The 24551-nt window shown below is 24.6% G+C and overlaps 3 protein-coding genes across 6 annotated transcripts; 2 read left to right on the top strand and 1 right to left on the bottom strand.

Annotated features, from left to right (window-relative positions):
- The first annotated feature begins 167 nt into the window (after window positions 1-167).
- On the top strand, window positions 168-12751 carry LOC113559027 (alanine aminotransferase 2-like). Of its 4 annotated transcripts, none has more exons than XM_026964635.1 (13): window positions 168-318; window positions 7475-7637; window positions 7701-7790; window positions 8544-8652; window positions 9390-9520; window positions 9637-9750; window positions 10352-10481; window positions 10923-11002; window positions 11077-11197; window positions 11258-11379; window positions 11445-11630; window positions 11714-11862; window positions 12095-12751. In XM_026964635.1, exons 2-13 carry the CDS (start codon window positions 7515-7517, stop codon window positions 12183-12185), a joined length of 1446 nt encoding a protein of 481 aa, XP_026820436.1. In that variant the 5' UTR covers window positions 168-318; window positions 7475-7514; the 3' UTR covers window positions 12186-12751. The 4 variants fall into 4 exon arrangements, with proteins under 4 accessions (XP_026820436.1, XP_026820441.1, XP_026820447.1 ...); XM_026964640.1 differs by lacking the exon at window positions 168-318 and adding an exon at window positions 6473-6653; XM_026964646.1 differs by lacking the exon at window positions 168-318 and adding an exon at window positions 6766-6978.
- Window positions 12752-15221: 2470 nt separating this feature from the next.
- On the bottom strand, window positions 15222-17984 carry LOC113550289 (actin-related protein 2/3 complex subunit 1A). Its single transcript, XM_026952014.1, has 8 exons — window positions 17663-17984; window positions 17420-17577; window positions 17244-17352; window positions 16542-16838; window positions 16112-16293; window positions 15839-15942; window positions 15558-15735; window positions 15222-15361 (listed from the first exon to the last, which is right to left on the bottom strand). Exons 1-8 carry the CDS (start codon window positions 17721-17723, stop codon window positions 15326-15328), a joined length of 1125 nt encoding a protein of 374 aa, XP_026807815.1. The 5' UTR covers window positions 17724-17984; the 3' UTR covers window positions 15222-15325.
- A 4694-nt stretch (window positions 17985-22678) lies between these two features.
- On the top strand, window positions 22679-24547 carry LOC113550297 (ubiquitin-conjugating enzyme E2-22 kDa). Its single transcript, XM_026952027.1, has 5 exons — window positions 22679-23095; window positions 23457-23609; window positions 23665-23747; window positions 23956-24119; window positions 24318-24547. The coding sequence occupies exons 1-5, from the start codon at window positions 23033-23035 to the stop codon at window positions 24452-24454; spliced, it is 600 nt and encodes a 199-aa protein (XP_026807828.1). The 5' UTR covers window positions 22679-23032; the 3' UTR covers window positions 24455-24547.
- Window positions 24548-24551: the final 4 nt, after the last annotated feature.

A 24551-nucleotide genomic window follows, 5' to 3' on the forward strand; every position in this document is an offset into this window, starting at 1 on the left:
ATTATTTTTTTATAGCAACTAGTTACAGTGGTTACCATATTTTATAACCACTTATATAATAAATTTACACTAACAGTACAAAAAATAACATATTGATATGGTGCTATAGGTTTGGCGATTTTAGTGTTCACTGTCCGACACTGTCACGCACAAGTGCACCACGCCAACACTGATAATTTGTTAATATTGGCCAAATCTAATAGTTACGAGCAGGCATTTACACGAACTAGTAATAGTTGGGACTACAGATACTGCCGAAGGGACAAAGTGCTAAAAAGAGCGCGTCAAACAGAAAACACCATAAGAATAATATAGTAGGTATGTACCTATTAAATTATTAAAATCAAAATTTTAAATGAGAAACTGTCAAATATCAACTCTGAAAAAATAATTTCGTATAAATTAACTAATAAAATATCTCTAATTGAGAAAAAATATTAAATTATAAATTTAAGTATTAATGAGAATAATAAATATATAGTTAGGTACTTATAATAGTTATAAATACGATTTTAAAGTTTAAGATTATCAATAATTACTAATTACTAATGATTGAGCTAATAATGACACCTTAAAAATCCTAGACTTTCAGATATCTCATGGTCGTCTGACGTCTAGTTATCATGGTCATACAATTTTACCTATTTCGGTCAACAACTGTAAGATATTTTCATCGTGATCGTTGATCATTATGTATTATTTTATTTTTTATTTTACTTTGTTCTAATTTAGCTCGTAATATTTTTAACCTAATCAACTGAGTCAGTTAAATCATAGAATAAAAATGAATTAATATAATTATGGCAGGAATACGCTTCTATGTATATAATTTTTGGTCTTTCACAAGAACGTAATTTAAGGTGGACAGGGTAGGAGCGATCACCCCCTTTAAAAATCGTATTGTAATAACTAATAATTGATAAAAAATAAAAAATTGAACTATGATTATGATAAATTATGATGACCACGTTCGTAATAATAACCGATTCTACAACTACAATGAAAACAGTTTTTACACATTTTTTAAGTATTAAACTATTCTGAAAAAAGGTTAATCGCACCTCCTTCCAAAATACTTGTAAGTACCTATTTACGTGCCTTGTCTTTCACTATAGTTAAAATAGCTAAAAGATTTAAAATGTAAATAGTTTTTATTTTTTTCATGATAGCATACAAAATATTTTTTTTCTGAGGTTGTTGATTATACTGGTTGATTTTGTTCGGAAATATTTTAAATGTAAACTGTGTTATAAAACAATTAACTATATTTATTTATATTTATACTATATTATAACAATGCAAGCATAGTAGTTTATAAATAATGAATGTGTAATTGTTTAATTTATCAATAAATCATAAATATTTTATATTTGTATTTAATTTGAGTTTATATTAATTACAATCGAAATTAATTATAAATAACCCATATTATAAATAATATTAATATGTAAGCTAAAATGAATACTGGAATATTTTTAATATTTAAGTAAAAATAGGCATAAGTATACCTAATTACATATATCGGTAGGTAGGTACATCAATTTGTTCAATTAATTGTTGTATATATTATATACGTCATACAAGCGAGTGGATCGTGATGGAATATCTGGCACTATAACTATTATCAATTGGAAATTTGGATTACTATAGTTAATATATCCGTAGGTAACCTGCATCACTAAAATTATAATATATATATATAGACTATACATTCTATAGCTACCATTATTTTTTTGTATAATTATACAATTGCGTGGATGGGGACGATGTCGATTGGGTGCGTTAAAAAAATTCAATAAACACAAATAGTTCATTAATTAACACGGTTTTCACAGTATGTTGGTTATAAACTATAGTCAGTACTTGGTTGAATTTTTTCATCGCCATTAGTTCAAATAAAGAACCTATGGATTATGGTGATGGTGAAGTGTTTAGGGATTTGTGGCGTCAGCTCTGGGCCAGTGTGCTTATGCTATAATTAGATATAGCTAAGTAGTTACATTAAATTATAGTTTTTTTTGTGACATAATAGCATGTAATTAGGCACGTACAAAAAAAAAAATTTCGGGGGGACGTTTAAAATTTAGCGATACAAATAGTGCCGCTACATAATAAAACAATTTTTTCCTCATTAATCGAAAATATTTCGAGGGGTTTGAACCCCAACCCTCCCTCTGTATACGTGCCTGCATGTAATAATATGTAATCATCGTTTATTATAATTATTATGTAATATGTCTTGATTTTTGTTTCTCGGTAAACTTATAATGAGCGTATCATCAATTGGTTTAAATACTAAGCGTCTTAGGTTAAAACTTTGACAAAATTCATAAAGATCAGGAAAATAAGTAATTTATTTTGTAGCTGGACATAAATGTTTTTAAAAAGTTTTTCAACATATTATGTAAATACTAGGTATAAAAAAAAACTTCTACGAAAATTTCAAATTAATTTTTATAAACATTTGAAAATCAAATTCTTACGACATTCGATATTCACCCGTAAAATAATTATTTCTTTTCAAACAATTTTTATAATATATTATATTTCAAAAAGAAAAAAAAATATTCACTGTGTTAAAATTCTTGAAATTTAATACAAGATTAAAAGTAATTCATACTAAAACCATAAAACCTGAAAAATATATGAAGGCAATTATACTACAATATAGACATTTTGAGTTCAAATTTGGACGAAATTATACTTATCTAAACGATTAATAACGATATTGATTATTTCGTTATAATTTAAAAACATTCGTGAGAATTTAGAATTTTTACGTTTATTATATTATTATGAATTTTATTTTACGCAATGACAAATTTGATTTATTTTAAGATATTATCTATTTATACTATGTTTCTATTTTTACTGTTTTACGATATTTGCAGAAAAATTATATCTAATGTTGAGTCATATAAGTTGATAAATTTGGTATAAATATATAATAATTAAATACTAATTTTAATAAATGCAATATTTTTGTAAAAAATATATCAATCTATGATAAGTTACCACTTACCAGTTACCTATCGTTATACCAAATAAAAGTAAAATAAATTACTTTAATAGCTAAGTATATCAAAAAAACACAACACGAAATAGACTTAGTGATATAGAGCCTGAGATATATAGGTTGAGACTGTTCAGTATCGTTTTTGGTATACCTACAGGCTATAATGATATATGATTGATTTAAAATTTAACACAACCATAATATAGTGATCAACTCGACGCCTATTATACAGCATAGCAATATACCCACTTGCTTACTTTTTTCGTTTTAATGTTGTATTTCAATGACCAATATTTTCGTATTTTTGTATTTTAAATATTGTTTTTAAGATAATTTTTCATAATGGCTCAAAGAATTTATAAGATGTCATAATGTAAGCAGATAAAAGAATAGCTAAAATTAAAAGTATACATTTACTAAGCTGAAGTTTATCTATCTAAAATAACTATAATATGATATTTTACACCCGAGATTTGTGTACGTATAAAAGTATGTATAGATATTATTTGTAAGAATTAGCTATTCAATTTAAGTATTTATAAAAAAAGTATAAGTATCTATATGTGGTTATAACGTACAAATAATTCATATTTAAACATCATAAACCTAAAATTTATTAATTAACTAAACAACAAAAACTTCTTAAATAGGATTATCGTACCTATATTAAAAAGTATTTGTATACCTACATTTGAAACTTTAAACTTGAACTCGAATATTTATTATTCATTAATACAATTGAGTAAATGATTATAGTTAATTATAATTAATAATATTATTATGTTTATTTATTAGTTTAAGGTTAATTATTTGATTTTTATAAATAGTAACCGAAATTTTATAATCTAAAACGGAATAATTTTCTAAAAAAAAATAAGTACCTATAAACAAGTATAAAATATCGTGTATTCAACACAAATAGATCTATTGTAAATTGTCATAGTATTTAACGTTTAGTCAAAATTGCAGTATTGGCGTATTGCACCGGTCAAAATTGTAGGAGTTGTTATCATTAACTACCAACATTTTTAAAATATCAAAATTTAAAGTTATCCTTTACGTTTTCACCCTAAATCGTTCTTATAAAAAATATAATTAGTACCTACCTACCTATTGTATCATTAAAAAATAATTTTTAGCAATATATTTATATATTTTAAAAATTCGAAATGTTCACAAAATTATTTTTAATTTTTCTTTAGATTCTAAAAATATAAGTTAACAAATCAAATTATTATAGAAATTGCACTAAAAATAAAAGAGTGAAAATATTAGATCATTATTAAAAGTCTTAAGACAGTGTATGCCTGTGTGTATCTTTAATTTAAAATAAAAACAAATAACTAAGCCAATTGCCAATACATACCTAGGTAAACCAAAAACATATTTACTTTTAAAATATAAAGGAAACAATAACAACTCAATGTAAATATAAAAGGGTATAGTACAAAAGTACAAAATATATACATTATACCTATATTTCTATTGCCTACGCGTATATACATACAGAGTGAATCGCCAAACAAGATTATTCTTATTTTTTACAATTTAAGGAGTGTCGTGTGAGTGTGTGACATACTTTTTTTCAAATAAATCATATTTATCAGAACTGTTAATTGTTAACAATGAGAAGTTTTTGAAAATCTTGATTTATTTAAATCATAATTCAAACGATTAGTTTCAAAAAATATATGTGTACTTGTAAGTTGTAATATGTAAGCATATGCCGTATATAGCCATATAGGTATATCGTATATAGGTCTACCTTATTCATTATACATAATACTTTGTATTAACCAAGTACAAGGTCCTATATAGATAAATCTAACTTTAAAAATAGTTATACGAAATTTTAAAATTTTTTAATATTTAATATATGGCTATTATTATACTCTTGACATTATTTTATACACTATCAATTATTCAAATATTAATATAAATTAGTAATTATTACTAAATACTATGATTTTAAAATCTTCATAGCTCTCGTATCTTTTAAATCTATTATATTATCATGAATCAATCGTATTATATTAAACTTTGGTAGTTTGGTACATAAAATTAAATAATTAAAAAAATATAATGGTTTGAATTTTGATTAAGATACATTAATGTTTTGAAAAAAGTCACCTACTTAACAATTTGTAGGAAAAGAGGAGATTATTTTATGAAAAAAAAGTGTTATTGATATCGTAAACTAATTCTTAAATGGTATACAAAATATGGTACTTAAAATATATAAAAATTCTGGTTTAAATTAATATTTATTGGATTAAATGAAAATATTGTGGTGGGGACGTGGGATGCACCGTGAACATCGGACATGATTGCGGAGAACCACACTGTATGTCTGTATAGCAAATAGCAATGTTATTATATTATGAATTGCACATTTATTCGTACTAAATACCTACCAATAATATAATTACAAAATGTTTAATGTGCATATCATTAACCTATTATCTATTATATTGAAGAAATCGATAGTACGTGCAGATTTAATAATATCTAGATTAATATATCCAAGTAGATAAATACTAGATATAGGTATGGTTAATACGCAAAATACTGTTTTAAATAATAGCTAATAATTATTTATTGCGTTGCTATAAAGACTTGTATAAAGTATAGTATACAAATAAATTTATTTATTAATAAATGTATTATTATTTACATCGATTTAATAAAATATAGGTACATACATTGTAGAGTTGTCAATGTATGTTTAATGAGTATATCGTCTATATCAAATATATGTATAAACTCTATTGATTATTTCTTATAGAGTTTTCATGGTCTGTAATTTTAATTATTAAATTTATTCAAAAAAACAATGCATAGTTATAACAAAAATTAGGATACAAATATGTGAGTGAAATGCTCAAATATATAATAAGTAGGTAGGTATGTATAACAGTGACTGCGATAATCGCAATGAAATAAAAAACATAAATGTATAATTATGTCATTCGTGTAGGCGTCGGATGAGTACATAATACGACATCGAGTGGTGACGACTAACAGATGAAACGTCCCTTTAAAAATACACTACATAATATTATATCGTCGTGCAAACAGCAAACTAGGTACACCACGATATTATCGTATTCTTTGTGTAGTCAATTTATTTGGTTTTTAATTATTTAGGTCAACTCGCCACCATACAATTATTATTACTGATTAATGATCATTAGTCGCATATACTGTAGTTAGTGTGTTAGTTATTATAGTTATTACAAATTGTAATTTACAATGCATTCGCGTATGTACGGCGCGGTAACCATATTTATAGAAAAAAAACAAGTCTACAACGGCCACGGCCGTCATAATGTATACATTTCTGCGCGTATCTGCGCGACCACACAACTTTGCGCAATATTTAATATATAGGTCAACAGGCATAAGATATATGGGTATAAACGACATGCTTTAATGATTTCTCGCCGACAACTCCGCGCATTCCCCACTGACACACGGCGCGTATAGACTCCCCGGACAAATAATATCACAAAAATCTCAATTGACTCGAACGATATATATCTTATCAGACCGTCACTCGGTCGAGTGTCACATGTCAAAACGGTCATAAACTCACGACTCTCTCGACAGAGACGCGCGCGCCCCATCTTAGTGAATGGTGAGTTCGGTCGTATATTATTGAAATGTATATATATATATATATGTATAGAAATACTATAATATAATATTATATAGGTGCCGTACTTTAGTGCCACCGTTTAGGCTATACTGGTTTAGTGTGGTTTATGATTAAATTTAATAATATGACTTTTCTACTAAAATAATAATAATAATAATAATAACAATATTTAAAAATTTAAAAAGTGAAAGTAACGCGGACGTCTCTTATCATCTACATACACAGATTGAGCTTGTAAATTATAAAACTTAAATACCATTATAAATTATAATAGGTATACCTAATATTGTATCGTATCATATAGGTAAGAAAATAATTGAATAAATATAGTTTTTTTTTCATATACACATATATACGTAATATTATATTGACATGTTTACGAAAAATTTAAGAGGCAAATATAATATAGCGATACAATTTTATTAAGGTCGATCAAGTTGTACTTTTGTTGTGCTGAGTCCAATTTCTTTTCGATAACACTTGGCCGTTGGTCAATAGATTACGTCCGAACTATATAATTGTTTTTATCTAAATACAAAACGAATACCTAATTGTTCTAATCAGTCTTATGCATTCAATTATACGTTAAATGTTTTGATATTTCATTACATGCAAAATTAGAAAACAGTCTTGGTGTCCGTATTGTTTTACTTGATTATTTAAAAGCTAGTTGTGTTTGTATTTTTAAATAAAAAATAAAAAATGTCGCTGCAAAGACTAAGTAAATTTGTTAGATGTTCGGAAAACTACAATTTATGCCGTTATGTCAAGTCACAATTAGAATTTTCCCCATTTTTGAGGTTGTCTGTGAAATCAACGAACTTTTCCGCCGTCCAAAATATGTCGTCGAATCAGAAGGTATTAAATTTAGACAATATGAATCCCAACGTAAGGATAATGGAATATGCAGTCCGGGGACCGTTATTGATAAGAGCTACAGAAATTGAAAATGAATTGAAGAAGGTTTGTATGTTTTTTTTATTAACATTAATATTTTTTTATGTTCTTATTATTATTCAATTTTAGGGTGTTGAAAAACCTTTTAAAGAAGTGCTTAAAGCAAATATTGGTGATTGTCATGCAATGGGACAAAAGCCAATTACATTCATACGCCAGGTACAGTTATATTCTTTCCTTATTCAATGGCGGATTTAACAGTAATTTGTAGCAAATACCAACGTGACTTTCTATTAAGGTTTTGAAGAGATTTTTTTTATTTAAGTAAGCTACTGATTCCATTTTGCACATCAAAACAAAATTAACATAAAATATATTAAATAAAAATATAAATTCACTAGTTACTTTCTTTTTGTAACGTATAAAATACAAATTTAGAATATTGTAGAATATGTTTTATGAATAAATAAGTAATATTGTTTAAACCAAGTAAAATTAAGGAGTATTGTTTAAAAAATTCAATTTTTTATAATGTATAAATTAATTTATTAAAAACCTACTAAATATATATCTTTTTCTTATAGATACTATGTGTTATTATTATTTTTTTTAATGTTTTATTTGTGGTTGGAAATTCAACAATCCAATTTAAATCTTCATTAATCATAAATACTATTTTCAAAATTTTAAATAATTTCTTTTGTAGTTATCGAATCACAACACCCAGACAAAAGTAGTAAATGACAATAATAAAAGTTGAGTTTGATATCTTAAAAAAATACATTTGAAATCATTAAAAATTTTCTTGATTTGTAAACATTTCTTTGATTAGTGTAAATGTAGTGGAATAGTAAAATACTCAAGACTCAAACATCATTAAATAGCTCTTATAATCTCATGCACACATTTAACATATTATATCAAATAACAAAAGAAATATTTTTATTTTATTAATTATCTAATTTTGTTAAGGTTTTAGCTTTGGTATCTCAACCAGATCTGTTAGATGATGATAAATATCCCGAGGATGTTAAAGAACGTGCAAGAACTATATTAGATGGATGCCGTGGTGGAAGTGTTGGTAATTATAATTCAGAATATTTAAATAATTATTTTAGATATAAAAAATTAAACATTATAGTTTTTACTATCATTATATTTTACACATTATTAATAACATAATGTTTTTAATCTTAGTAGTTAATCATAAGAGTTTATAAAATGTGTTCTATTATATTAATTTTTTAGTGTATTGAAGTTGTACTACAGTTAATATTTGAATTAATTAAGCTAATATATAAGTCCTTGAGCTGTCAAATTGAATTAGTGTATACCATCTTAGATTATTTTATATTAGTTATTATTATTGAGCTATAAAACATTTATTCATAATATTATTATAAATTGCTATATAAAGGCTTTAGATAGATGTAATACTTTTACATCTATTTTTTAACCTATTTCCAAGGTTATAAAACAGTTTTGAACCTTTTTTTTATATTGAAGATTTTTAATTTTAACTCACACTTTCAATTTAATATTATGAAGAAAAAAAATTATATTCTGAAAACTATTTATGCATATTGAATTAATAGTTTTTTGTTTATAACCATTTCAATGTTATTTTATAGTAAATTTGCAAGGAATGCTAAGAATACACTAAATTATTTTTATATATTTTTTGTTCATGATTATTAAGTCAAAATGGATTTTTTATGATACTAATATAATATAAAAAAAACTATATTTTTATGATATGTAAATTTATTATTTATTATTATGTTATTTTTCATTTATATAATGTAATTTTTGTATTAGGGTCATATACTGATTCTCCAGGAATAGAAATAATAAGAAAACATGTTGCCCAATATATTGAACGTCGAGATGGTATTCCTTGTGATTATTTAAATGTCCTACTGTGTGCTGGTGCATCAGATGGAATAAAAGTTCGTATTTAATTTAAATATATTGTTATACATTTAAAATATAAAATTAAAATTAATTATTTTAATATAAAGTAATTAATTATACATTTATTAAGCCATTGATTGTTTTGTTTTAGTCTATTTTACGATTATTGGTTGCTGATGTTGATGGAAAAAAACCTGGTGTTTTAATTCCTATTCCACAATATCCATTATATTCTGCTACATTAGCAGAGTTTAATGTAAAACAGGTTAGTGTAATAATTTAATTATTATGATATATTATTTATTTAAAGGATACAGCAGGTTTATCTCCTCAGTTAAATAAGTTTTTTTTAGTTATTTTTATAGTTAGAATGGTACAAAAGTTATTCAATCAGAAAGTTCTTTGACAACAAAGAATTAAAAAAAGAAATGTAAAATTTACATACTTAAAAATGATATTTGATTTTCTGTTAAAAATTTTAACTTTTTATTTAATATATTTTTATAACTTGAAAATCATTATTGCCATCTTAACTATGTTAACCATTTACTCTTAAAGGATATATTTCACATTTATATCTATAACTAGGATATGTTTATATAGTTAAAATTATGAAGTATTAAATATACCTAATTGTTAATATAATAGTATATTTGTACTTCCATATAATACAATTTTAAATTAGAATTCTGAAATGAAAATTAATTGTTTATACTTAATTGTTTTACACAAATAATAAATTCTTCTGCTATGTGACTTTAAATAATAATTATAATTATAATAATCACGAATCTTATAATTATTTCTACAAAAGATGCAATTGGTGATAAGTAATGTTTAATCATTATTTGGGTTGTTTTTATTAGGTTGGATACTTTTTAGATGAAAATAAAAATTGGGGTTTGGATGTGAATGAATTAGAACGATCGATAACTGAAGCACGAAAACACTGTAATCCTAGAGCTATTGTGGTTATTAATCCTGGCAATCCAACTGGTTTGTTATTACTTAATAATTATTTAATTTAAATTGTGTTTTAATTTATTTTTATTGATAATATTTAAATTCATTTAATATTGCAAATTAATCAGGTGGGTACATTTATTTTAAATTACCTATGTATTGGCACAATAATTGTAGCTTGGTGAGTTTCTTGTTTGTTAGAATACTTAGATGGATGGGTGGGAATATGGGATGTCACTGATGCAAAATAAAATGCTAGAAAACTAGGCAGCACTAAAATTTGATTATAATCTCAAGGAGTATAATTTAGTTTAAAAAATAATCATTATAATATTTATGTTTAAATTATTCTAAATCCTTCAAACTTGAAATAAAACTAATTTTTTGCTACTACTGTTTAATTTGTGTAGTTATATTTTTTTCTTAAAATATTGTAATTATCAAATTCATATATCACATGTTTAAATTTTTTAGGCCAAGTATTAACCAGAGAGAATGTGGTGGATGTTATTAAATTTGCATATAAAGAAAAATTGTTCTTACTCGCTGATGAGGTAATTAATATATAGAGTATTTTATTTATTTAGTAGTATTTTCTTTTTATTAACTCATTTTTTTTAATACCTAGGTATATCAAGATAATGTGTACGCTGAAGGAAGTACATTTTATTCATTTAAGAAAGTATTGACAGAATTAGGATCTCCTTATAGTGAAATGGAATTAGCATCATTTATGTCTTGTTCTAAAGGTAATTGAATACTGTAGTAATGAAGACTAGTAATATTATAAAATAAACAAATTATGTTAGGTTATATGGGAGAATGTGGTTTAAGAGGTGGTTATACAGAAGTAATTAATTTGGATCCAGAGGTTAAAGCAATGTTACTTAAATCTGTATCAGCTATGTTATGTCCTACAGTTCTTGGCCAAGTAATAGATTACTGTAAGATGTTTACGAAAATTATTACATTATTTTATTTTTATTGTTCAATTAGGCTGTAATGGACTGTGTTGTAAATCCACCACAGCCAGGTGAACCATCATATGAGAGTTTTCAAAATGAAAAAAATAGTGTGCTAAAATCATTAGCAGAAAGAGCTAAATTGGTGGCCGATACATTTAACAGTATTCCTGGGATGTCTTGCAATCCAGTTCAAGGCGCTATGTATGCTTTTCCACAAGTATGTTAATTTAATTTTTTAATGATTATTGAACAAGTATAAGTATACTTAACTTTAAGTACAAATATTATTTTAATTTGTAGTTTAAGTTACCCGAAAGAGCAATCAAAGAAGCAAAAAATCAAGGAATTGAACCTAATGCATTTTATGCATTTCAACTTTTGGAAAATACTGGAATTTGCATTGTACCTGGATCTGGATTTGGACAAGTTGAAGGAACTTATCATTTTAGGTAAATATAGTTGCTTGTTTTTGTTTCAATTAATAAAAATAAAATAATTAAAAAATATAAGTATAACACAAGTAAAGCTTGAAACATATAACATATCAATAATTGGTTCAAATAAATATTTTAGCTATAATGAATAATAATTAGTAACATCAGTGTCAAGACTTATAATTATAAAATACTTCTAAATTTCCTATAACTTCTATATATATTAATTATACACATTTTTTTTCAGAACCACTATCCTACCTCAGCCGGATAAATTGAAAACTATGTTGGATAGTTTCAAAGATTTTCATTTAAAATTTTTAGAACAATGGGAATAATATTTGTTAAAAGAAAAGTATAGCAATAAATAAATTATTTAAGTAATAAATAAATTATTTAAGTAGAAATAAAATACCAATTACTTTTCAATTTTACAACTAATAACAAATGTAAGTAGTCTATCTAAAATGTATGATAAACTTACAGTATTTTTATAATTTTACTTATTTTCTTTTAGTCAGCTATAATAATTGTGTATTGCAGTTTACTAGGTATATAATTTTTTCATTTGCTAATTAGAATCGTTCCTACATAATTTAAACAAAACAATAACTATTCATTTTTAATTTGTTGCCATTAACATTTAAAGGAAATGGATATTGTATTTTAAATTTAAATTATTTTTGTTTGTCCTGGACATCATTACCATTTACCAAGACTGTTCAAAATTAAAAAAAAAAGTTCCCGGTTTTTTAAACACTATAATTTTAGTTTTAAAGATTACTACAAACTATTTATTTTGATGTAAAAATGTATCCTTGTACTTATAAATGTTTCCATCCTAGATTTAATTTTACACACATCTGTTAAATCATAACTAGCAATTTTTACAAACTGTTAATTAGTTATGCTAGTCTAAATTTAATTTAAATTATTTCTATTAATAATTTAATATTCAAAACTTGATAACTCGATAATGGTTTATATAAATCTAACCTAGTTTTGGTTGAACAAAACAATATTTTCTAGTTAAAAAAAATTCTTATACCAAAAATCTATTATTTTAATCCATCCTTGTGTTACTTAATTATTTGTTTCCTAAAGTGTACCAGTTTTATTTTTACATCTGAGTTATTTCTAGAAATAATTGAATTAAAAAAATATTTTATGCGTGTATTTTTAACTATAATTAATTTTTATTATTGTATTTATTAATATATAGTATCATTCATAAACATAACATTGAGTATGCATAAGATTCAGTTAAATATCTTTAAAAACTTAAAATAGACTATAATAATTTAAACTATAAATAATTTGTTTAGATATTATATTATTATTTTTTTTTATATATATAACTATTAACTACCACCATTGAGTTTATTATGTATTAAATATATTACTATAGTCAATGCTACTACTTATTTATGTTTAAATAAAGTTGTTAATCTAAAAAATTATGTTCACTACTACTTTTTTGTTTTAATCTATGCTAAATTATTAGAATAGTTATATATTCTAATAATGCCTTACTCTGACTATTATATGATCCGTGATAGTATTTATAAACATTGATGGTTTTCAATCAAGTGCTTGGAAAATAATCAGTTCACTGCATAGATTAGTATTAGGGATAAGGTTTTATGGTGCCCAATCATTATCTTGTTATTACATAATGTAAAAAATAAATTTATTGATATAAAAATTAATAACCATTTTTTATACTATGAGAATTACTATGCTTTATGTAAGCATAAGTTTGCAATGCGCAAATTAATGAAATTTGTAAAGAAGTTTTCTGGACCTCGCCTTTTTTTTGTTTTAATCATTTGGCCCTCTTACAAGCTAATTTATGACCTCTGACTTAAAGAATATAATCATTTGAAATTATTAATTCTAATATTTACAAGACAAAAAATATTGTCAAATGTTATTTAAGAGTTTATGATAAAAATACCTATTCTATAATTAAGGTAATGTTATCTTGTTATTTAACATTTTTGTTTAATGTATACAATTAAAGTAGGCTAAATTAAAATTATCTACTTACATGACAAAATTATACAATAATTTATTCAGTGTTAAGATTAAACTATTAGATTTTGTTAGCGTCTATAAGACAGAGCTGTTTATTGATATTTCAATTTCTATGAATTTTTTTATCCTCAAATTTTTCAACACTAGAAAAATATACATATAAATGATATTTATATAATAAAATAATACTTATGTCTTTTATATACATTGTCTTGAAGTGAAGGCCAAAAATACTGTAGGCACTACCTGCAGTCTGCATCAAGAACTGCTTTGCCTATGGTTTATTAGATATAATTTATTAGATTTTACTAGTAAATAAATAATCATTACTACAAATTTTATGTAAAATTCAATTTTAGTTATGATTATCCTGAGACTGTAACAGAGTAACTCATTACTTGGGAATGAATTTTACTGTATATATATATATTTTTATTGGAATGAGATATTTCAAATTTGATAAAAAATGTGTACGATTTAGATCAATCTAATTGAAATAAACCCAAATTTATTTTACATATTTTTTAAATAAGTACATATTTTAGTATTTTTTGAATTTTTAACTATGTTTAACATCATCTGCTTTGTCTAAAACAACAAGATATGTAATTTTTGATAGACATTTTAATAGGGAAAATTCAACAAGGATCTCTGGAAATTGAATCATTCCTTCTGATACAGTGAATAAGAATTATGCCCCTATCACATATTCTGTTAATGTGGAATGGTCTTTAAGTCGATCTTAAAGTATACTCTAACCAAACTGTCATAATTTTATATTTTGCTAATCTACAACAATATGTTGTTTTTCATTACTTCATTCCGGAATAATGTTCATAATTTTATATACCTATATCATTTGTAATACTTTTATTTAGTGTTTATATTTATAAAATATTTATTTTTTTGTAATTTTCAATACTAACCCATTTTTTCAATATTTACATATTTTGAATTTTTTATTCTATATTTTAAGAAAAATTGATACATTTATTGATTTTTTTATTACGATTAAATCCATTCCCTACTCATTACTGATGTTGAATATTTTTGTGTCCCATGTAGCCATGTTCATACATTTAAAAAATTTTAAGTCATTTAACAATAGTTATAGAATTTTCTAATTTAATGCATTGTTCAGTTTTAAATAAATACTAGTATAAGTTAGACAATATAAAATAAAAATGCAATAAATTCTATTATGTTTATTTTTCTTGTTCTTATATTTATATAAACCATATATAAGCAGGCATACATAGATAAAATAAATATTTTAACATATTGATGTTACTATGTATTTATCAAAATATTTTTAATAATAAAATTATAATAAATAATGTAAAAAAGTATAATTTAATAAAATAACAAATAATTAGTAACAGTATAAGTAATTATTGAAATCAAATAGAATTATGTACATATAATTGTAGTTCCATCGAAGTTAAATTTTTAGACCTTGGAGTAATTTATCTAAACTCTAAAATTAAAAAAGAAAACATGTTATATTTTAAATTGTAACAAAAATACAGTGGAACCTTAATAACTACAATAAAATTTGAGTTATCGAAAATTCGACTTATAGAGGTTTGAGTTATCAAGGTTCCACTGTATAGGTAATTATAATACACATTAAATTGTTTATATTTCAGAGACAAAAATAATGTGTTACTTACGTTGAGTTCCCATAATATTATCTTCCCATCCAAACCACTACTAGTGAACTTTGTAACAGTATCATTTGACTCACTATGAATACGTAAACATGTTAATGTATTTTGATGTTTAGTATCAAGTTCATAGTCACTGTTGATACGTGCTTGTCGATCTAAGCTTTGAAATTTTTTCATTGCACTAGAAAACATATTTTAACAATAATATTATTTTTAAATTATAAACCTAAAACAAAATTGAATATGTATTCTTTATATTCTTTAGATTTATTGTACATTATTACCTTAATCCAGCAGCTTCTTTTTTCTGAGAACTGTCAATTTTAGAAACAAATTGCACTTTGTTATTGGAGTCAATGCAGTACAACATTGGACAACACCCATGGCCCTATTTAAAATAACATTAATTTATACTATGGTTTTTAAAGTAAAAACTATAAGTACTTAATACCTACAATTTAAAATATTGACCATAATGAACTACATTTAATTATTACTTTCCTAATTTTGTATTATACCGGAAAAGAATATTTTAATTACAATAATTATGAACTTACTGCAGCAACTAATGCTCGATCAGAAACCCAAATACAGCTTATGAAAGGTAACTCATTTGTTTTTAATTTATTAACAATTATGCTTCCTTTAGATACATCGGCAACAGTAATTGATGAATCATGAGCAACCCAACATAATCGATTACCAATTTTATTGAATGCTAGTCCATGTATCCATCCACCTAAAAATAAAAACAATAATTTTGATAAAATGCTAAGTTTTAAGAATTGACAAATTGTGTATAAATATAATGTTTAACTCAGAAGAAATAATATAAAGTAAATAGGTTTAAGACATTTGTTCTAAAATAATTGTTTAATACAAGTATTTTGAATAGACTACTAAAATATCTTAACAATTATAGTATTAAATTACCTAATAAAAATATTTGCAATAGTAATTATATTTGAGTGAAATATATAAATTTACCTCCTCTAGAAGAATTGGTAAATTCAGCAACTAAATTTGGCACAGAAGTATCATCAGTGTCCCATTCAGTTTTTACTTTTTGACATTGATCAACTTCTTTCATATGAACATTAAACAGTCTTACTCGGAAATCAGCTGTTCCAGTAGCTAACACCATGTTGTTTGGATGCCAATCTAATGCTGTTACTGTAGATCGAATTGGTTTTTTTATATGTTTTGACACCCACCAATCATTTTCAACTTCAAAATAGCACACAGATATTAATTGAGCTCCTGAACCAACTGCAAATTTTTTCTCTAGAAATAAATTTAAAAACAATGGGTTAACATAATATTTATATTTATAAATTATAATAAATACAAGAATATATACTAAAAAATCCTGAGTTAATAAAAAACAAAAGAGGCACATTTTGTAATGTCTGATTAATTTAATACTATTTTCATATAGGCATTTAAGAATTAATATATTTTTAAAAGTAAACAGTAAATATAAATTTAGTTAAAAAAAAAAACAATTCACTAAAGTTAAGTATATTTATAATAAGCTATAATAAACTAAGATAATTATAAAAGAAACTTTGTTAAAAACCTTGAGTAGTTTATTCTAACAATAAAATTATGATAAAAATGAAGAATAAATAATTATTATTGCTAAATGTTGATATGCCACATATAGATTTAACATTATTATAAAATTACCATTGGGCGACCATTTAACACAAGTCGCGGCTCTACTAATTCTTAATAATACAAGAGTTGGTTTCCATTTTCCCTTGTCATCAATTGTCCATACATATGCATTACGGTCCTATTGGGTGAAAACAGCAACATAATTATAAATAAATAAAATAAAGTTTATTCATTAGAAAACTTACAGCTGAGCAAGTAACAATTCGGTTAGTGTTAGGTGCCCAATCAATTCCAGTTACTAGAAGTCCATGCTGATCTAAATTGTCTAACAATGTCCAGTCACTCAAATTTGGTTCATATTTGTATATTTGTACTTCATTGCTATTTGGAATTACTGCTATCTCTATAATATATGATTATTCAATAAAAAATCAAACATATTTTTAGATACTTCAAACCATAATCTGGTTGATTAAATCAAAACTTACGAGTTCTATTTGCATTCCATGAATGTGAAGTAACTGGATTATCTCCTAAGTTATATTCCATTATACTAAGTTGAATTAATTAAATCTAAACTCTTAGATATGATCAAAAATTAGATGCTCTTTCGGAATTATAATACTAAATAGTAAACAGGATGACGATCCTTATCTAACTTACCGACTCTCAGTTCCTAAACTCCTAATTTCTACTAATTAAATACCCAATCACCAATCCAGTCACCAGTCACCTAGTGTCCAAGTAGTGACCAAGTCGGTAAGTCTCAAAATTCCAAAACGGGCTGACGGGCGGCGACTCATAGACAGCTCAACAGTGTAGCACTCCGTATTAGTGATACAGTATGACACTATGCACAATATTTGTTGTGTAGTAATATTCGAGTAAATACACGATTAAAGATTAACATTAATAGTGGTTATATTGTTCTGAAATTATAGAATATTATTCTACGAATTATTCAAAATTTACACAAACGGTAAATACTTTTACTCGTAGTAGGAATTATTTTAAGACATTTATGGAGATTGCAACGTATGAACTATTTATTTTATAATAATTTATTTAATAAATACATAATGTATTACATTTCCAAATGGTAGTTGTGATAGTGGGAGGGGGTATCGAAAGCCGATAATCGGTCAAAAAGTCCGTTTTAAAAAAAGTTGGACAAACTAAAAAAAAAATAGTATACCTATAAAATAAAAATATATAAATTTGTCATTACTATAGGTACCTAACTATTGTAGATTTTCGTTATATTTTTGTTAGTTATACGAAAATATAATAATATAATATATTATTATGTGTAGGTACAAACATTTTTAAATTTTTAAAATAAATATTAATTATTTAAAATATTTTGTATTTCCGGACTTTTTGTCTCCGGACTTTTCGTTCGCGATTCTCGAAAGCTATATGGATGAATCTAACCTACCACTGGATCTGACTTATTTAGAAGTATCGTCTTTTGCACAATGTAAAGAAAATTCTTCTCTACCTACATCATGTCTATTGCTTAAGTAGTTAAGTTCATATTAACATAGTAATGTACTCAATTGACAAGTAATTAGTTATTTAGTAATTACAGCTAGAAGTGCATTATAGTGACCGATACATAAAAGTTAAAATATATTAAATGAATCATATAATGCATAGTGCGTAATAGACTAATAGCGTATGTGTATAATATAATAGATATATGGTCCATATGAAGGTAATATATATTTATTGTTTATATATTATGCATATTATTGGCTAAACTTATATAATATATTAATATCCGTAAATTAACATTTAATAACGTATATCCGTATATGCAATATACATACACTAAAATCACCCCTATTTTAAACGTAGATGGTAGATTCATAGATTATACGTAGATATTACGTATTATATTTATTGGTAATGGTGTATTACAAAACAAAATATGATGTAATTATTATAATTATAGTACAATACATTAATACATTAATATACATTATTTAACATTTGACGTTGTATAATTATTAGAGTTAAGTTAAAATCAGTTATTTTAAAACAGAAATGCTTTCATTGTATAATTATCTATTTTAATATTTTATTTTTAAATTCAAGAATTTATAAAACTTTAAAATGTTACAATCGCCACGTTTACTATCAAAAAATGTTTATTCTGTTTCAGAGGGTAAACAAAAAAAAAATAAATAAAAAAAAATCCAAAGAAAAAAAAACAACCACGAAAATAAAAACCAAATTTTCATATTTTGCTATATTTTAAAAGATGGACAGAAAGTCAGGATAGGTTATAAGCAGAGCTCGGGACTTGAAACATTTGCTTATTTTTATGGATTGAATTAAAATATAGTGGTATGGAAGTGTATGTCATGTTAAAACAAGTTCAATTATGAAATTTGAAAGTGCTTATTTTTGCTTTTTACAACAATTTTTTAAAAATATGCTTATTTCCATTTTTTTTAAATATTTTTGCTCAAATTTAAGTTTTTTAAATGCTTATTTGAGTGCTTATAAGTTATAATAATGTTTTTAAGTGCTTTTTTTAAAGATTTTAAGTGCTATAAGTCCTGGTTATAAGTTTTAAAAAATTATAAGATTCATAAATTGATCAATCGATTAAAGTAAAAATAATAATAATACAAATTTGATCAGTCGAATATTTTTTTCTCGCGTGTTTCATAACGAATATATCTAAACATTACTTTGTCTTTTTCTTTATTAGAGGTAATTATTTCCTTAATTAAACACAAAATAAATTTGAAAAACTTTTAAATGACAAATTAAAAGTTCAAAACACTTTAAATACGACCTTTTGATAACACTTGTTCGATTTCCAATGTTATACTACACTATGTAACAACTAAATAATTTCTATAATAATAAGCCACTATGTAATACCTACAATAAAATTATACACGTGTAACTGTATTATCTTAACAGTCAAAACAATTCACATTTGTAATGAATAACGTAGATACCTTTTTTTATCTTAATGGCAGTTCTATGCCTCTATACGTCTATAGTACCTACTTTTATGGTTATAATGCTATATAAACCATGAACGGCATGAACTAATAACTTACTTATACACATACTATGGTTATACATAGGTACAAATAAGATACAAGATATAAGATGTTAATTGAATGATATTAGCATGTTACCTAAATTTTCTTAAAACGGAAAAACTACTTATTTCCAAAACATAGTATTACAAAGTTAAGCTATATTTTTATATAAAAAAACGTTTTTAATTATTCCAAATTTAAAAATTCGGTTACGAAATTATTCAACAAATAGAACAACTGGGTAGTTGAATTATTAATCTAAATTTTTAGTTTGAAAATTAAAATTTATTTCTTATGAAATATGACATAATATAGAAAAATATAAAATGTTCGTTTTTATTTTCATGGTTTTTTACCTTTGGTTTTTTTGGGGTTTTTTTTTTTTCGTGATTCCAGTTCCACATTCCACCTCGGAATAGAATAAAGATTTTGATACCTGCAATTGCAAATATTCAACGCGTAGCTGCAGAACTGGATCCTAATTCAACAGACATTAAAAATGTTATGCAAGGAATAGAATCGAATGAAGAAATTTTAGACCAAAAAAATTTCACTCCGGAACAAATTACGGAAAAAAAACCCAAACAAATTCCGGGGTGGAATGTGTAATTGTTCTGGTCCAAAAATTTTACATCCGATTCCATTCCGTGTACTTATATTATAATTGAATTATTTTCCAGTATTATATATTATTTACTAGAAGCGTGATCTACAGGATTAATCTCTTTTTTAATATGGGATCCCATTTATTTTATTTCTATTACGTGAGGCGTTACCACAAATATATTACAAATATTATATTATTTTTACACAATTATTGAATTATTATATTGAACAATGATAAATATTATCTTGCATTAAATTTTATTCATGTTGTGTGTTTTATTGTAAAAAACTTTAACCATAAATTTACTGATCAACTATATAAACACACAATTTTATTTAAGAAACCCTCAAGACATGTATACACTGGACAATGAACAAGGTTACTATAGGTATCCAAATATAAAATTATTCTAATTGTAATTATTAGTATGTTCAATTATGCTCATATTAGTATTATTATAAATTTATAACTATATACATGGATTATGGCCCATGGGTTTACCTGCAATATGTTAATAACTAAGTTAGTGTCTTGTACTTGGTTTGTCAGAAATAACTGATATTATTCGTTCTCTGTATTTTGTAATCCATCTCCTTTATTTCCTGTTATTTTGTACACGCATCTTTGACACGATTTCATTTTTATTGATGCCAATAGCTGTATCCATTAGTTCTAATTCTTCAGATTTATGTTTTTGTTCTATTTGTATGAAGTTCTTGTGGCCTTGTGGGCTGTGGCACTTGCGGTGACATATTTTATTACGGTCTGCACACTAAAAAGTTTTTTAAATCTTTCATTTTTTTTTGTAGTACGTGCATTTTTTAAACCAAAAAAAAAAAAAATTAATTGTTTTTAAAAAATTGTGGTTTTCATCCATTTTGTAAAGATTTTATGAGCATGAAAGCATACTATATAAATCCAACCAAAGTTATGAATAAAAAGCTTTTTTTTTGAAATGCCGATAAATCCAAAGTCTTTAAAAAATTTAATTCAAGGTTTATTATAAGTTGTAGATAAAAAAATTAAAAACCGTTCGTCACAATTTTTATTTATGAGTTTTTAAAGTTCAAATGTTTACGAAATATGTCAAAAACACGAAAATTTGAAATTAAAAATTCATAACATTATTGTGATTTATACTTAAGGTTAAAAAACCCAATACAAGGGTCTCCGTAACTTTTTCTTCAAATAGCTAAATCTAACCGGTGTTAAAATAGAAAAAATTTTATGAGCGTACGAAATTAATTTTTTACGAAATCGCATAATATATATATATATATACGTATTAAAACGATTTAAAATATTTGTCGTTATTCAAAAACTATAACTTATAAGTCGTAGAAACATGAAACGTTCACCAGTACTTGAGAAAAATAAATTACAATTTAAATGTAGCCGTGTAGGTAATAATATATTATAATATATCCTACCATCCTAGACTAACATTTTAGGTATTTTTAAAATAATTATTGGAACAATACGCGCATAGACTTATTTGACTAATTATGTTGGTATCATCAGTATGACATAATTAACACTGTTATTGTTTTTATAGTACCTATTAACCACGGTTATCTTAAACCGTGCTACTATAACCTATGCCGTTTAAGTTTATTTTAACACGATATGACAAATGCATATACATAATAATCACGGTAACGATCAATTTTTGTATTTTGTTACAAAAAAAGAAAAAAAAAAAAGAAAAGAAATAGAATAATATCTTGTCTTATAACTTGTCTGTTATATTGTATGTGTAATCTATTATATGGACAGGTGGTATAATTTATGGACATGGAATAATATTATGGTACCAATTTATAAATCTTTAATCTTTATCAAACGACGTGCCATGTTGAGCTTGCGTATGTGTTATCAGTTATGTATACATTTTAACTAACTTTTCACTGGTGGACTGCAATGTTATTTCTATGGACTATTCCGAACTTTTTTTAGTCTAGTCCAACACTCCAACATTATTAGCACACTTCTGTATGGCATCTTATAAACATAAATTTATCACAAAACCTTAAGAAATCAGAATTACAGTGTTTTGCCTGTAAAACGTAATAAAATTTAGGTTAGCGTGAGTCCGTGATAATTGTGTCGTTGTAATATTATAGGTTTTTCCGTACTAACATTATTAATCATAATATTTTAAAATTAAAATAAATATTAAAATAATGAATAATATTGCGACGCAGAGAATCAAAAGGGAATTTAAAGAAGTCATTAAGAGCGAAGAGGTAATTACTTAATTTACAATTATTTTTGACAAAATTATCATGTCTTTTTTAAACTCATTATTTTTTAAAACAGTTATATTTAGATCCAATATTATTATTCGATTTTGTTGTGTACAACGATCTTGTGAAATTATTCTTGCATAACAAAGAACTTATTTTAAACTATAAATTACTTTATTTATCATCATTTTCCATTTAGCATCAGTATATATAATTAATTAATGTTTTATTTGTCACATTTATTATTTAATTTCTTCATTTTTTTGTAATTTATTTATCTATTTAAGAAAAATATACTGCTTAGTACTATATGATTTTTATTAGAAACTAAAATATGTATAATTTATATATTTTTATTTAGCTTGCCAAATGTTCAATCAAAGTTGACTTAATTGGTGATAGCTATACTGAATTAAAAGGTGAAATTGCTGGCCCACCTGATACACCATATGAAGGCGGTACATTCTTTTTAGAAATTAAAGTGCCAGAAACTTATCCTTTTAATCCACCTAAAGTAAGTAGACATTTTTATTAATTTATCATACAGTTATTTGATAAATAAATTATAGGTTCGATTCATGACTAAAATATGGCATCCAAATATTTCATCTGTCACTGGAGCTATCTGTTTAGACATTTTAAAAGATCAATGGTAAGTATAAACATTTTAAAACTTATTTATTTAAGTAATTTAATTTGCATATACTTCCTATAACTATACTAAATAAATTATGTATCCTAAATCAGATTTGCTTGTTTTTACAATTTTAAAATTGATTTTTTAATTATTAGTTGTATTTAAAAATGTTTACTTTTGTAAATTAGTTCAGTAAATTATTTATCTTTATAAACTTTAATAGGGCTGCAGCCATGACTTTACGCACTGTACTATTGTCTTTACAAGCACTTATGGCTGCTGCTGAACCAGATGACCCACAAGATGCTGTTGTTGCTAAACAATATAAAGAGTATCCAGAAATATTTGCTAAAACAGCTAGCCACTGGACTAATGTTTACGCTGGAGGTATAATATACAGTTTAAGTAAACAAAACATTTTTTAGTGATAATATTTTAATATAAAAAAATAAAACTAATCAAAATTATATCTTCTAGAACTATATTTCGTTAACCTAAAGAATATGTTTTTTACCTTTAAAATCAATCATGTATTTTTGTCTGTTTTAATAATATGTATAATTTTAGTTGCAATTGGTGTTGTAGGTCCAAATAAAAATACAGACTTTGATACAAAAATTCAGCGTCTTATAGATATGGGAATAGAACGTGATCAAGCACGTGGAGCATTATCTACTTACAATTGGGATTTGGAACGAGCTACAGAACAACTGTTTAGTTAGAATGGACTAATTGTTTTGGATTATGATTTAAACTTTAAATTTATCATTAAATCAATGTAAAATATTGAAAATTATAATGAGTTTTTTTAAACACTGT

The sequence above is a fragment of the Rhopalosiphum maidis genome, chromosome 4, assembly GCF_003676215.2.
Source record: "Rhopalosiphum maidis isolate BTI-1 chromosome 4, ASM367621v3, whole genome shotgun sequence".
Taxonomy (NCBI): domain Eukaryota; kingdom Metazoa; phylum Arthropoda; class Insecta; order Hemiptera; family Aphididae; genus Rhopalosiphum; species Rhopalosiphum maidis.

Bases quoted from the DNA above. Each gene is read 5' to 3' on its own strand.
- LOC113550297 (XM_026952027.1), top strand. From the start codon at position 23,033: ATGAATAATATTGCGACGCAGAGAATCAAAAGGGAATTTAAAGAAGTC. The intron at 23,610-23,664 runs GTAAGTAGACAT...AATAAATTATAG, and splicing joins ATCCTTTTAATCCACCTAAA to GTTCGATTCATGACTAAAAT. The intron at 24,120-24,317 runs GTATAATATACA...TTGGTGTTGTAG, and splicing joins GACTAATGTTTACGCTGGAG to GTCCAAATAAAAATACAGAC.
- LOC113550289 (XM_026952014.1), bottom strand. From the start codon at position 17,723: ATGGAATATAACTTAGGAGATAATCCAGTTACTTCACATTCATGGAAT. The intron at 16,839-17,243 runs GTAATTTTATAA...ATTTATTTCTAG, and splicing joins TGTTAAATGGTCGCCCAATG to AGAAAAAATTTGCAGTTGGT. The intron at 15,736-15,838 runs GTAATAATGTAC...TATGTTTTCTAG, and splicing joins AAAGAAGCTGCTGGATTAAG to TGCAATGAAAAAATTTCAAA.
- LOC113559027 (XM_026964628.1), top strand. From the start codon at position 7,377: ATGTCGCTGCAAAGACTAAGTAAATTTGTTAGATGTTCGGAAAACTAC. The intron at 8,653-9,389 runs GTAATTATAATT...TTTTTGTATTAG, and splicing joins ATGCCGTGGTGGAAGTGTTG to GGTCATATACTGATTCTCCA. The intron at 10,482-10,922 runs GTTTGTTATTAC...TAAATTTTTTAG, and splicing joins TAATCCTGGCAATCCAACTG to GCCAAGTATTAACCAGAGAG.